The 14749-nt window shown below is 41.0% G+C and overlaps 1 protein-coding gene across 2 annotated transcripts in view; it reads left to right on the top strand.

Moving 5' to 3' along the window:
* Positions 1-14749, top strand: part of SMYD2 (SET and MYND domain containing 2) — a 30720-nt gene that overhangs the window by 10560 nt on the left and 5411 nt on the right. For both annotated transcript variants that reach the window (XM_052805416.1, XM_052805417.1), the window contains 6 exons: positions 755-865; positions 2490-2550; positions 5010-5134; positions 8721-8788; positions 10679-10781; positions 13157-13267. In XM_052805416.1, the coding sequence (XP_052661376.1) occupies positions 755-865; positions 2490-2550; positions 5010-5134; positions 8721-8788; positions 10679-10781; positions 13157-13267 (579 nt within the window). The remainder of the gene's footprint in view (positions 1-754; positions 866-2489; positions 2551-5009; positions 5135-8720; positions 8789-10678; positions 10782-13156; positions 13268-14749) is intronic.

The following is a 14749-nucleotide window of genomic DNA, read 5'->3' as shown; positions in this document are numbered from 1 at the left end:
GGTTCTGTGTGCCAGTGCAGAGTGTTAATCCGCGATTCTGTGCTCATCTTTGAAAGATTCTGTTGCTTTGGAGGAAATCCGTAGAGTGCCAAAAGCCAGTGGCTTGTGCCATCGCTCCAAGTGTTATTGTATGTTGAGCTAGGAATATGCTATACATTCTTAACTAAAATGTGTTTGTCTTTATTGGTGTGTTTTCATTACCTAGCTGTACTCTTATTCTACAAGGCTCAAGGAAAAAATCTGATTATTCTATTCAGTGGGTCTGGTTTTGACCCTACATATACCGATTCTTACAGTGATTGTGAATCCATTGACTTCAGACACATTACTCCTGATTACACCAGGGTCGTCTCATAATGAGGGGCCAAGATATTAAATGGAAATGAACCCAATAAAGCCATCAAGCTCAGACCTACTCTGTCCTCACGTGCTTGATCTGAACAATAAGAACTGGTGATTTATAAATCATGTTGTCTGTTTGCTTCTTCGTCATTTAATTCTTTTTTTCCGTTGAATAAATGAAGATGTTCTGACCTTAACTAATCCCTTGTGAATTTGTTTGAAAAAAGCAGGATAGCTGTACCCCTTAAATGTGACTCAAGCTTTTGTTCAGATTTAGTGAGTGTCATCTTACTTTTTTAAAGGAAACACGTTTCACTTGACCTCTAGGATCTGGCAGGACTTGCTGCATCCTCTTTTTCATCACTTTATCTTCATGGCTTTTTTTTTTTAAAATATTTTTCTACATTTTCAGAAGGAAGACTGGCCAATGCACAAGCTAGAGTGTTCTGCCATGTGTGCTTTTGGGCAGAACTGGAATCCCTCAGAGACTGTGAGGCTAACGGCGAGGATCCTTGCCAAACAGGTGAGCAGGAGGCTAGACTTGGGAGGTATGTTGCTACTCTGGGTGCCAGGGAAGGCAGGAAAACGAAAATTGACCGACAGTAACTGTCCCTGCAAAGCACATACATACTAGCTTCCTGTGTACAGATGGGTGTAATACAGAGCTGAATGAACTGACCGTCAGACCACTGCAGCAGCATCAGGGCCACCATAGTCCAGCTGGAGACTTTTGGGAGAAGATGGCAAAAGGCTAGTGAGGTTTTAAGCTGTATAGCTATAACTTATGGCCAAGGTACTGTTGAACAGAGTCTGGAAAAGTTTAACTGATAGTTTCAAAATGTGTGTGGTGTTTCAGGCACCATTCTGCTAGATTGGAGCTCTTGGTTACCTGTGTGAGCTCATACCAAGGCCACATTGGTGAAGAGAAAGAAGAATGAGACTTGGTGTATGTGGTTAAATTCTGAGGAATGCTCCTAGTGTTTTCTGTCTGCAGGCACTGACGTCTTTATGAAGCAGTTGCCTGTTGTACTATTTTTCAGCTATATCTGTGTAGCATTGTGTAGTATATAACTCCCAGGACATTTGTGAGTCAAGAACACTTCTGAGGTATTCAGGTATAGATGTTTACAATTACTGGAGTTAACTGGTGAAAAACAGATTGAGAGAGAAATCTCAGGCCCTTGGTCTGCAGAGAAAAAGAATGTTATTAGTAAGGAAATAAGATCACAATGTCGACCTCCATTTTGGTGTTCCTTAACTATGTGGATACTGAGGATAACACAAGTGCTTACAGGGAGGGGACAGAATTCATGAATTTCAAGGTTATTATGCTGTGTATCTTTGTAGAGCTCTAAACTCTCTCCACAAAAACAAATCCTCTTTGAAGCATATTTGTGTGATTGAGGTCTGCTTATGTGACAAGGGCAACCTGGATACTGTATGTAGTGAGGATTTTGGTAGCCTGCTGGGAAGGTAGCTGCATACTAGCTGTGTGTGTAGATGTGTGTGTGTGAATGTATGTGTGTGTGACTTAATTAAAGTGTGGTTTAGTGGTCTACAAACAAAATCGAATGTTTAATGACAAAAAGTCATTGGAATAAATTTGTGCTTTTATCGCTTACAGGGAGGGGGGAGAACCCTACATGTCATATAAAAGCTAAATATGCAAACCATAGTCCCTGAACCTCAGCTGCTGGGCCACCTGCAAAGCCATATTTAATGGCCAAGATTACAAAGAAGTGGCCTTAGGCCAACAATGGAGCATTGCTTTTGAACTCTGTCAACAGTCAGTTTATTCACTTTCCTCAAAGCGAAGCCTGTCTCCTGCCTGCTTGCTATTGTTAGCAGCTTTCTGGGTGTCTAGAACAAAGCAAATAACATGTTTAAAATACTGTTCAGTTTATGTATATAAATTTGATAGGAGTTAATCTTTGGCCGCCTAATTTGGTGTGGAGAGAATATTTCTATGGCTTTACTGATGGCAATTGATTTAACTCATTGCTGTTCATCAACTTCCTTAAATTGCATACAGTGTGGATTTGGGTTTGTTTTACAGGTAGGAGTTCCCAGCTTATGAATGAGTAGACAAAACTGCCAACTTAAAACATTGAAGTATTTCCTTGTTGGTTTTTTCCCCTTATTGCTAGAGAACTCACCCTGAAAGAACACAGTCGGAGAAGCTGCTTGCTGTAAAAGAGTTTGAATCACGTAAGTAAAAAAGGCTTGCAGGTAAACAGAGGCAGTTATCTATATTCATGATTTGCTTCCCCCTGGCCCCCCCTTCATCAAAACCTTTCAGAGCATCCCACTCCTGTTGGAGGAAGGGAGTAAACAAAGAGAATTGTTCCTTGTTTTTTTGTAAGTGCAATGCTCTTATTTCTTTCTTTTTTTTCTTGGTCACTTCTGGGGGCTGTGAAACAAGGGTAAAAACCTAGACAGAATTAATTATGTAGCATACATCCATCTCATGGCTTTTCTGGTACTCTAGTGTCTTTTGAGAATTGTAATGTTGTAAAATGAAAATAGCTGGTATTTGTTACCAGGAGGCATAAAATCAGAGACAGCACAGTTGCTTGATGGTGACAGTGACTAAGGGGCTAATTGCAGAACCCTCTGGACTGTGCTTCAGTATCTGTCACTGCCAGTCAAATCTGACATGTTATATATGATTGTGTTGAAATTCCATGTCCTAAATGCTCCAAAATGATCCAAGGAAGGAGATGAGGCAATGGCTTGCTTTTAACTGGAAGGCTACTGTTTATGTCCGGTGAGGCAGAGTTAGAAATTGAGCAACTAGGGGACTAGTAACCATCCTGGCATAGTTTTCACTCATCTGTTGTTTCTCTTTCTCGGTGCTGGGGGTAATGTATAAGGAGACAATAGGTTTGTATATTCACATTTCTCACTCTGATGGCTTCCGAAACCCTTTATAAAATGCTGAATAAATGCAGTCATTGCTAGGACTTGAGGTAGCAGAGTAACCAAGTACAGCAAGATTACAGTCTTATTTGCTTCCTGAACAAACGCTCATGTCACAGCTGTTGGGACAGCTGGGGGAATAAGGGGGAAAAATGCCAACATTTGCCTTTGGCTAAGGCAAGGATAATTTTTACAGGTAGGTTAGTAGGATTGAGGCTGAGGAGGATGGGTAAGTGCTGAAGTAATTTGTGTATATTCTTCAGCATTGCAGCTTGTCTTCAATAATTTATTAATTTGGGAGCTAAGAGGCTGTAATGTTGGTTTTGGGTTTTTTTTTCTGTTGCAATGTCCCCCTTGTCCTCTAGGAGCCCTTGTTTTGTTTCTGGTTTTGTTAGTAAGAACCCCTGTTCCTTCTGCCTTGTTGACTCTCCTCATCTCTTAGCACACCTTTGCCATGTTCAGCAGTTGCTTTGCAACACCCCGCACAGGAGAGGAAAAGGCACCTGGCTGTCAGTTGGAAGCTCAGAATTTCTTATTTGTCCTAATTCTCATCAAATTGTCCCATTTCATTTTCCTCAGTATTTTTTTTGTGACTCTCCTGTCATTCACATCTGCTTTTACAAATAATTTCCCTCTTCTTCCACTGTTGTGTAGCCTTTTCTTTTCCTGCAAGTCTTTCTCTCCACTACTATTTTGAGTTGGAGAGGGGAAACTGATGACTTGCTGGCTCTCTTAGAGCAGGAGTAGGCTGGTGACCCTGCCACTGTGAGAGAGAGGATGAGCTAAAAACTCTCCAACACTCTGCTCTTGAGGAGAGAGAAGGGACCAGGAGTATATTGTCAATCATCTAGCTTGCTCTGTGTGGACCAGGCAGGAAAAGGTTCAGTGGCCACAGCTTTGGCTAGAACCTGTCATAGTCCTGAGGGTAAATCTGAACAAACCCATAAGGGAATACACGCAGCAGGTGTGCCAGGACTTTTCCACTAATGTTCCTGCTGTCTCCTATTATCCTCAGGTATCTGCAGGTTAAACACACCTCTGTTGATTGTCACTGCCCAGGTAGATCACACTCCTGGGCACCTTCTTGCTGCAAAGGGAACCCCTGGTGACTAGCCTCAGCGTTGTTGTCAAGCTTTGTTAGGTCCCTATCACACGTCGCCAGAAATAGTTAGGGCCTCTGTGCTGGGAAAGACCATGTCTTTTAAAAGCAGGGATAAGCAGCATTCCTTAGCAGTAGTCTGGGCTGGCTTGTGCTGATAAAGATTAGGTCTGTATGAGGAAGTTTCACTATGTAAAGCATGTTTTAAGAAGTGTGATGTTGAGTGTGACTTCATACCACAGTAAATGGGACCAGGTAGCTCATAAGGTCGTGTTAGACAGCTGAGGATAGCTACCCACAGTTGATAGGCTTCTAGAGGGCCAGGGCTGACTGGTCTGTTCGCTAGTGTTAACAAATGCACTTTAAACACTAACCCTTCTCCCAGGGAAAGGAAATTTGTGTCCAGTTACCTGCTAATGTAAAGATGTTAGAAAATGCTTTTCAATCCTTCATGTTCTTGTAGCGCACGTATGGCTTTGGCAGAAGCAGCATTATGTTTATGGAAGAACAGACACTTCTTGAAGTACTTCCAAGTAGCTGTTCCTTGAGGGGTTTCTGTTTAACTCTGGGCCTGTTCTAACCTAAGTCTAGCTGCAGTTCACGGGGTAGTGTTCCTGTTACTGAAATGGAATGTATTCTTTGTCCACAGACCTTGACAAACTAGACAATGAAAAGAGAGAGCTGATTCAGAACGACATTGCTGCTCTTCATCACTTTTACTCAAAGCACTTGGAGTACCCTGACAATGCTGCCCTTGTAGTTCTCTTTGCACAAGTAAGTTGGCTAGAATGCAGCCTGCTTAGGTGGATGGTGCTGTAGGATTTTAGCCTTTGTGAAAGGGGAAAAATGTTAATGGCAATGGAAATAGTAGCTCTTTGCTTATCTTAGGGACAGCTGAGGGTGCTTGATGGAGAAGATTCACTTCCTTCAGCAGAAGTGGCTGGACATGCCCCATTTCAGTAGCGAGGGGAGAGACTCTTGTCTGCACACTTTCTATAAGGTGTTTCTCAAACACTGAAGAAAAGGGGAAACAGCCTGTATTAGATCCTGTCAGAATTAGGCTTCTTGTGGACCAAGCATAGTGCAGCTGTTGACTTACACAGAAGGCTGCTGGTCTGAGACCCTGCAGAGGCAAAATCCTTCATTCAGGCTTCAAACTTGTGGAAATCCTTGCTGGTCAGGTCATCATTGTGTTTGACCTTCACAGGGAGTAAACTTCAGAGAAGTAGAAAGACCAGTCTGAAACTTTTATCTGGTGTGGCTTTTAAATGCAGTCAGGTAGTTTGGTGATCTGAAGAGATGAAGGAAAGGTGGGATGTCTTGTCAGATAACTTCTGAAATGTGTCCCCTCTTTTTTCTCACCTGCTTTTCATATGCATCTAAACTGAATGTATTGTAGTGGATGGAATAACACACCAGTGGAATACTGAATGATCCATTTTCTTCTTTTTCCTCCTGTACTTCAAAATAAGCTAGTTTTAAACTTAAACATCTGAATAAAAGGTTGAATTTTTTTGAGAGGGAGGCAAATGTTGACTGCTGTGATGAAAGCTGAGATGAAAGCTGAGATGGCAATACCCTGGTTGGTAGAGCTGGGCATCTACCAACAAGGAGGCACAGTTACTATTTCCTTAATACAGAGATACCGTTATTCTGTAGTGGAATGATTCTTTTGCATGTTTAACGTCTGCTCGTCATCCATTGTGTTGTTTCTAATTATACATTTCCCTTCAGTGAAAAGTTTTTTCTGTTTTGAAGACTTTACAATTTATATTTGTCAGAGGGATACTTTGAAGACATCAGTATATCCAGTTTCTGCCATTTCTGAATATTTTTGTTAGAATGTAGCCAGAATCCCCAAAGATTACATTATTTTGGCTATAATGACTTTTACTTCATGTCCTGTCCTGGACCAGCTCCATTGATCATGGTACTTTAACTGACTTCTGTGAACTGCTGACTCCCAGATCTGATACTCCATCTGATCTTCTCTGTAGCTGTCTGATGTCATCCTTAGGTGTCACCTTAAGCTCATCCAGATCATCAGGCAACTATCTGCCACTGTGGACATCGCAATTTTTTGAACTAAAATCTCCAAAGGTCATCTGGATGCTCCTCAGAAGTGTTTTACTGGACACAGCCTTTTGAGGTTTTAGCCCCAGCATAAATCTTTCTAGAAGAAGGGGAGGCATGTCTTTACTTGATACATACAAACATGTTTCCTAATAATTAGTTAACTTGCCCTAAACCCAATAGTATGGATATGCTGCTGCTCCTTCGTTTTGCTTCAACACTTTCTCTGGCCTCATGTTGTCTACTTTGCTCCTCCATTTGGCATTCTTACTCCCTGTGGCTCAGGGCAGTCGTTTGGGACTTGGATACCTCTGATTCCTTGCTCACTGCTTTTTGTGGGCTTTGTCTGATGTTGTTTCTCATTCAACATGGCTAAGGTGTAGTTGGTCCTTTTGAGTGGAGCAAAGATTTTTGTTCAAACCATCCTTGCCTTTCACCGCTCTCTTCCCCAGCTGTTGGTATCATTCTACTCTCTTTTGTCCCTGTGGAACATAGCTCTCGAGACTGGTGCTCTTCCTCCTCAGTCTCACCTTGTCATACTCTTCAAACAGTTTCTTTCTTTTCTCAAGTTCCAGCGTCTCATCCTTTCCTTGAAGACCTTGCATAATTTTGTGCCTGCCTTTGCATGTTCTCTTTTCCACCATTGGGAACAACCTCAAGCTCTAGTTTTTTTGCTGTTTTCTCTTTACTCCCTCCACATTGCCTTTTTTAGTCATGAATTCATCTGGTGAAACCAGTGGTATCTCATCCCTTCTAATTCTTCCTCTTCTGTCATTTCTGGTATGATGCATTCAAGAAGTGGGTTGTCTCTGGCTTAGTGGAGGGGAGTTGATGATAACTTAGTACATATTTTTAAATATTTCCCTGTGATTCAGAGCCATCGAGCTGTTCTTCATGTCAGCATTTCTAGCCTTATGTTTTTACTTGCTGTTGATATAATCTTTCCCTTCTACTGTTTTTGTATTCAGCAATTACATTTTGGTTTTGGTTCAGGTATGCTCATACATTGGCTAGTGCAGTAGCATGCTCATCTTGAGAGACAGGGAGCCTTTGGATGCCACCTTGCTAAAAATAGCAGGCTAAAGATCAAGCAAATATACTGATGAGTGAATCAGAGAAACAGGACACTTTTCCTTAATCGTGAACTCATCCTCAACAGTTCATACCTGAGGAGTGGCTTTGGGAAGTATTTGTGTATTTCTAAAATCCAATCCAAGCTGCATTCCAGCTTGGGGGCATATCATTGTTGGTAGCATTTGTCATCAACCCTTACCCTTCCAGAACAAATACTTGCACTGTACTTGATTGACTGTTACTGTGCCCATTGTAGCTTCAGCTGGACTTGGCCACATGGTAGTAGTTGTTTTAGTGCTTTACTGGCACTTCTGTGAACATTTTGATGATTGCAGGGAGGTGTTAGTGAATGTGGAGAGGGTTCTCTTCGTGTTGGCATGTATGTGACTCTTAGTGAAACTGGAATAAAGTATTTGGTTGAGGTGCATTTTGGTCACTTCAACCACACAAACCACAGGAAACAAAGCTGAACCTCCTTAAAATTCCCTTGAGTTTAGTGAGAATAAAAGTGGGAGAAGGTTTTAAAACCTGCTTGAATCTCTATTCTGTAAGAAAGATTTGTGAACAAGCTCTCTTGATCCTGTGTCTGTTTAAATTAGGAATACATTTCTTCTCGTACTCTGTCCTTTTTCTGTCCTCTCCTATTCTGTGTCTTTATTAGGTTCAAATCTTACTCACTGCCTTTGTTGTTCTTTATATGTGCTTTAGCTTAGCTGACACGCAGTCCTCGATGACAGATGTCATTGTGGCAGGTCCCAGTAACATATGCTCCATCAAAGCTCTGTACTGCCCCAGCCCGGCTGAGTTTGCTGCTGTTCATCCCCACGTTGCTCCTGTCTCTTTGCCCTGTCAGTGTCAGGCTTCATTTCATGTTTGCAATGGTCTTGCTTTGTCTGACACTTTTTAGCACTCTTTTCAAGCCCCATTTCTCTTGGTTGGCCTTCCAAGGAGCAATCCGCTAGATATTGTGTCCTGAGCAGGTGCAAGTGTTGGACTGTCAGTTCTTTAGTGTCCTGCACATTCCTTTGGATAGGGACTTTGCCCTCACTTCACTGTTTGAGATGTCATGTAGCTCCCTGTGAGTACTGGTGAGGTGGAAAGAAAATTGTAAGCAAATTACTGCAATTGACTTTGAAGTATGAGAATGTGACATGTGAGTGTGGAGTACTTAGCTGACCAGAAGCTGATCTAGTCTCTTTCTCTTTTTCCTTAGGTTAACTGTAATGGCTTCACAATTGAAGATGAAGAACTCTCTCATTTGGGATCAGCCATATTTCCTGAGTAGGTTGATTTTAATACTTTTAAGAATAAAATTAACTTATTTAAAAACAAATAAAGGTTCTTGCACATGTATGGAAGTAGATCTCAACACCTAGTTTGTCTTGTTTTAAATATCTTTAGCTAATAAAATGTGGCCAATGATTTGCAGCAGTTTTTCTTAAAAATCTGGTAATTTTGGTAAAATTGCACTTGTAATTTGTTTTGAAGCTTGGATTGTGAGCTATATGCAGGTTGATAGGAAACAATTACTTTGCTAGCAGGTTCTGGACAGGGACATCATGTAATGATCAAAGAGAAATAAAAAGGATTGCAGGTGACTTCCTCTATTCACAACTTTCTGTTCTGGCTGGGTGTAATCCTTCACCTGGTGTTCCCTGAACATCATCCCTTCTACCTTTGTTCCTTGGCAAACAGTAAATCCCTTTCATAACTTCTTTCAGCCTCCTCAGATGTTTTAAAAACGGCAATGATTTGTGTTGCTATGATAGTGGAAAAAATATGTACAAGCTTCCTAGCTTTACAAATATACTGCAGATATTAAGTGTTAACTGCAGTTTGTGGACAGGGGAGCACAGCTCTCTTTAAGACTGAGAACATCTCTTCCATTGAAGTCTGTCCTTCCCACTTAATGTTGTAGCAAAGGAGGATATTTTCTGTCCCCATTCTTTGCAAACCCCATACTGAAAGTATTATCACTGTCTGCTTAGGTTGACTTCCCTGTGAGGCATAGATTACTAGTACCTTATCTATGTCAAAGTAATCTGAAACTTAAGATGCCCAATTAAAGCAGGACGTGATTTTGCTAAGTGCTGCATACACAGTGTAGTAGATAGTCCTTGCTTCACAGAGTCTCCTTCTTCAGGCAGGTCTGTCTGAAGTCCATATCTCTGATCTACAGATTGGAAATTAAGGCCTTGAAATGCCCAGGATCAGAGTCATGGTGGAGAGATGAGAGTATTAAACCAGGATGTTCTGGAAACATGTCCAACACCATCCTTTCTTTGCGAATGCTCAGCATACAAGAGCCAGATCTTTCCTACTTAACAGTTATGCCTGTGAGCTAGAAAGACTGAAGAGACAATTATTATTTTGCTAGATTGGAAGAAAAAGAATTAAAATTACACATTTTATCTCAAGCAGCAAATTGCACTTTCTCCAAGCTTGGTAGTAAGGGGGAGTACTTTTCTCTAGCAGTCCAAGTTTTTGTCTAAGTTGTGTGCATGTATAACAAGACAGAGGTCTCTTCCCTCCTGCTTCAAACGTGGAGGCTGTTTGCATTTGCACAGAAGCCAGATAAAATTTTAATGCCCATCTTAAGTTGTGATGCAGCAAATGACTTTTGTTTTCCTGTATTTGCTTGTTTCCTTTAGGTTAAATATGTTTCTATTTCTTTCTCCTCTGAGGAGAATAGTCTATCATAGGTACCTAAATAGGAAGTTGATAGTTAAGCTATATGAACACCCCTGTCAGCTGTCCTGTAGCACTATAAGAATGGGAAAATAATAACTTGCCTAGTCCTACAATAACAGGATTTGTTGAGTCACCATCCCTGAAGGTATTTAAAAGACGTGTAGATGTGGTGCTTAGGGATGTGGTTTAGTGACAGACTTGGCAGTGCTAGGTTAGCGTTGGACTTGATGATCTTAAAGGTCTTCTCCAACCTAAATGATTCTATGATTAGCACAGCCATTCTCCATATCATTAGAATAAATAATAGTACAACACATTCTCCCAAGGTTACCTTCATGTTAAGCCTCAGAATAAAAACAGCTTGCAAAGAGAGACTGACTCAGTCTTTCAGAGTTACTTGTTTTGTGAAGTGGTGCTTAACTTTTTGCGTGTTGCTTTTGGTGGTGGTGGGGAAAGCCTTTTACTTTTCTACTTTTACAGCGTTGCATTGATGAACCATAGCTGTTGCCCAAATGTGATTGTAACTTACAAGGGGACCTTGGCTGAAGTCAGAGCTGTTAAAGAGATTGAACCTGGAGAAGAGGTAAATGCACTGTGTTTGAATGTACTCTATGCATGCATCCTAAAAGTAGGATCCATTCTGCTTTTCAGGATTCACTTCAATTAGATGACAATTGAATAATAGGGAGGAAGGATCTCTTGTTTCTCAGAGAAGTGCAAGATGTTGCTTTGGAAAATTTGGGGTGGCTCTGGAGGACTGAAGTGATTCTTGGAAGCAGTATCCTATTTCGTGCTAAAACAAGGGAAGGGCACCTGCAGCAGTCACTGCATATCTGCCAGCCTCTGTCTCAGTTTACCCATCTCTAAAATGAGGCTGAGTTTACTGATGTTTGGCTGGTGCTTTGAAATTCCAAGATCAAAGCAAATTATTACTGCTATAATAGTTCCCAGTATAATAGTAATGTATTGAAATTGAAGCCAGAATAAACAAGGTAAACGGGTACAGATAAGTCCTCTGACTTCTGTTTGGACAGAGCATCCACGAAACATGGGACTCAGTCATATCACCTCAGTGGCGCTTGCTGGGAAGTCACAGAAGAACAAGAGTGAGGTTTTTAGGTGAAGTGAAGCTGAACAGTGATGGATAAAATTCTGTGAAATTGAGTAAGGCTCTGGGTTTATCTTGAAACTTTCTCAATAAAATAATGAACTTGGCAGGGAGCCTTCAGCAGCAGACCTGCTTTTTGCTTTAAAAAAATAAGAAAAAAGATGTTAAAGTTGAGGAAGGTGTCCAAATATCTGCAGGGGATGAAGGTACGGACATTCTCTCTGGGGATGGAGTTTGCATAGAGTTCTAGTGGCTCATTTGTTAATGTTGATTTAGCAGGGAAGGAAGGTTAATGCTGATCAAAATAAGTCCAGATTTGATTTTGATAACTCCTACCACTTTCTGAAGCATGTGATACCAGTTTTGAAGAAGGGGAGAGAGGTTATTTTTGTGGATTATAGCTGTTCACCATTGTGAACAAAGTGAGTTTAGTTGCTGGAGCCAAGGGTGAATGACTCAGGTGAGCAACTTCTTTTTATGCCATTTACTAACGATGATTTGTCTGTGATGTTAGCGGTCACTGCAAATGCATTGTGGTAATGGACAAGGACTCATCCTGGGTTTGGAATTTTACTGCGGGATCCTGGACATTTTCAGCATTTTTGGGGAGGGGTTACTGTGAGAGGTAGAGATGTGGAGTATTTACCTTGCTTGGCATCTTCTCTTTTGATTGAGTTGTGTCTTAGAAGCTGCATCGGTTCTCCATGACCTTATGGCTTTTGTGCATTTGCCTTTCTGATGCTTAAGAATTTTATAAAGGTGAGCCCATGGTTTTGCTTGGGCTGTGTGTGGTTTTACGGCCTGTGTCTCCATCTTCAGGTTCAATGTAGCCATTGCATCGCAACATTTTTAAAGGTTTTGCTGTAAATGCGGTTCCTGCATTTTGCATGCTTTGAAAATACGGAAGGGAGGAGAGGAGTGTGAGGGAAAGTGTGAGATCACACAGAGTAAGAAGAACATGTACTGTATGAAGTTATATGTACCTTTTACTTTAAAGAAGAAAGAAACCTTAATCATAAAGACTGAGCAAAACATTTCAAATAACTATAAATGAGGAAATGGAACTAAAGCTGTTCCTTGGTCTGCAAAATTGTCAGCTGCGCTGTGTATATGACATGTTTCTTAGGGGAGATGTCAGTTTAAAAACAGAGCATTAAAGCTAGTTGCAGGGGTTCTTTTCTGAAGACCATTGAAGTAGAGGAAAACTTAAGAATAGTGTATGTGAAGGGCCTTTAAAACGTTCAAAAGCAGGTTTTCTTTGCTTTAAAATATTGCTGCTGAAGTAAATCTGATATTCATTCTCCTAGAACTGGAGCACTGGCCCCTTTTCTTCTCAGAGATCTAAAGGTCTTGTTCTAAGTTTCTAAAGCTACTAGTGACTGCTGTTGCCCCAATTTTTGTAGGTTTTCAGAAAGAAAAATCTGAGATTCCAGCCTCCAAAAAACCAGGCCACTGTAATTTATCCTAGGCTGGATACCTGAAATCATTATTTTACTTCTGAAAAGTAGGCATCTCTTTGTACTCTGACAGGAGCCTGAGATTTATGCTGTGATAGTTTCCTTATCCACACCTGAATCTTGCTGTCCTGGGTTTAAGCCAGGCTAATATTTGAGGGAAATTCCATAATGAATAGGAAAGGAAACACTCCTCTGTCAGATTGCTTTCACAAATGGCAACTCCTGATGCTGCCGAGAGGCTTGGAATGTGAGGGAACAGGCAGGTGATGTGGCTGCAGGGATCCACAAGCTGCATGAATATGTAGTCGTCATACTACATATACCAGAACTAGTAGTGATAAATATGTATAGTTACACTGTTTTTCACTGATTGCTGTGTTTTTAACCACATAGGTTTTTACCAGCTATATTGACCTGTTGTATCCCACAGAAGACAGAAATGACCGGTTAAGAGACTCATATTTCTTCAATTGTGATTGCAGGGAGTGCATTACAAAAGAAAAGGTAATAAAATTGGTGTGAAATATGCTCCTGACTGTCAAGGCACTTATGTCCTTAAATGTAATTAAACCAGATAGAATGTTACATTTTGGAAAGTAAGATAATTTGTTTTTCTGTCTAAAAGACTTTCCGATACTCATTCTTTCCACTGTAATCATGACACATCAGGAAATTTCCTGGTAGAGGCCTATTTAAAGTTGAGCTACAAAACAAAGATGAAAACTTTGTTAAAAGTAGGTAATTATACTGTGTCTATGCTACCTGGCCAAAAGAATTTAGCTCAGAACTTTTTTTTGTAACTGCGTGTTTTCTACTAACTCCCAGTGAGTGAATCTTGCTTGGGGCATTTCTGGGGTCCTATTCTGGGATAAGAATCCTGCTGCAGTTCCCGGTTGGGACATCTTGGTCAATTCTAGGTGGCGTTGTATGACATTGCTGGATGGTTTGGAGACCCAGCAGAATCTGCAAAATGGGCTTTCCTGCAATGGCATCGTATGAGTCTTCTCACAGACAGGGTGGTCCGGGGTCACAGCCTCTTGCGATGTGCAGGCCAGATTTGTGTTCATTAGACATCGCCTGGTGCCCTTCAAAGGACAAAGGCAGACATCCAGACAGTGTTCCTTAAAACAAGGTGTTAGGTATTTTGAAGAAAAGCACTTAAGGATGGGGGGGCAAGAAAGAGGTACCCAAACCCAACAGATACTGAAACAACTGTGCCTGTGCAACCATTTGGACCTCCTTCACTGGAGGTCCTAGGAGAATTGAGCTTTGTGTGGCTCATCCGTCATTCCAGCCAAGATCAGTCTGGCTGGCATAATCTGATCCTTAAGTTCCAGATCATTTTCCCTCCATTTTTACAAAGGTGTCCTTTTAAGAGCTGCTTCCCAAACTGACCAGACAACCATCTTCTCCCTCTAAATGGTGTCATCTTTTGTAACTTTTTTTTCCAAATAGTACCCAATATTCTTGATTGAGGCCATTCTTTTGATACCATAGTTGTGTTTTTCCCCACAGTTACCTTGATAAGTTTGCCACTGAGTTTAACGAAGCCAGGATTTCATGTGTGATTTCCAGCAACATGCTACCTGTCACTCAGCCTCCTTCAGCTCTGGAAAGAGTCCCCTATAGCCCTCTCAGCTGGCAGATGAAATAATAAAGGAAAAAGAAATCTAACAACAATGGGAGGCTTAAACAGCAAAAGATTGTCTCCAGATTGCAGCTGACTCTTCATAAAGTAGTAAGTTAGATAGAAAGATAAGAGTAAGTGGAGCTGTCCAGCAGAAATAACAAAATATGTGGAAATGTGGTTTTGTCTGTAGATATGAAGGATCCTTTTCTGTATTTAATATCATCTTGTTTTCCACTGAGCTATCACTTGGCGTTAGGCCTAAGGTATTTGGGCTTTTCTAGCCTTAAAACTAAATATTTTAATCCCTAATCTCTCGGAAGCAGTGAAATTTCCTATGTAAAACTGCTTTCATCACA

The sequence above is a fragment of the Harpia harpyja genome, chromosome 13 (assembly GCF_026419915.1).
Source record: "Harpia harpyja isolate bHarHar1 chromosome 13, bHarHar1 primary haplotype, whole genome shotgun sequence".
Taxonomy (NCBI): Eukaryota; Metazoa; Chordata; class Aves; order Accipitriformes; family Accipitridae; genus Harpia; species Harpia harpyja.
The sequence above is the reverse complement of the archived record's forward strand: the minus strand, read 5'-3'. Positions and strand labels throughout refer to the sequence as shown.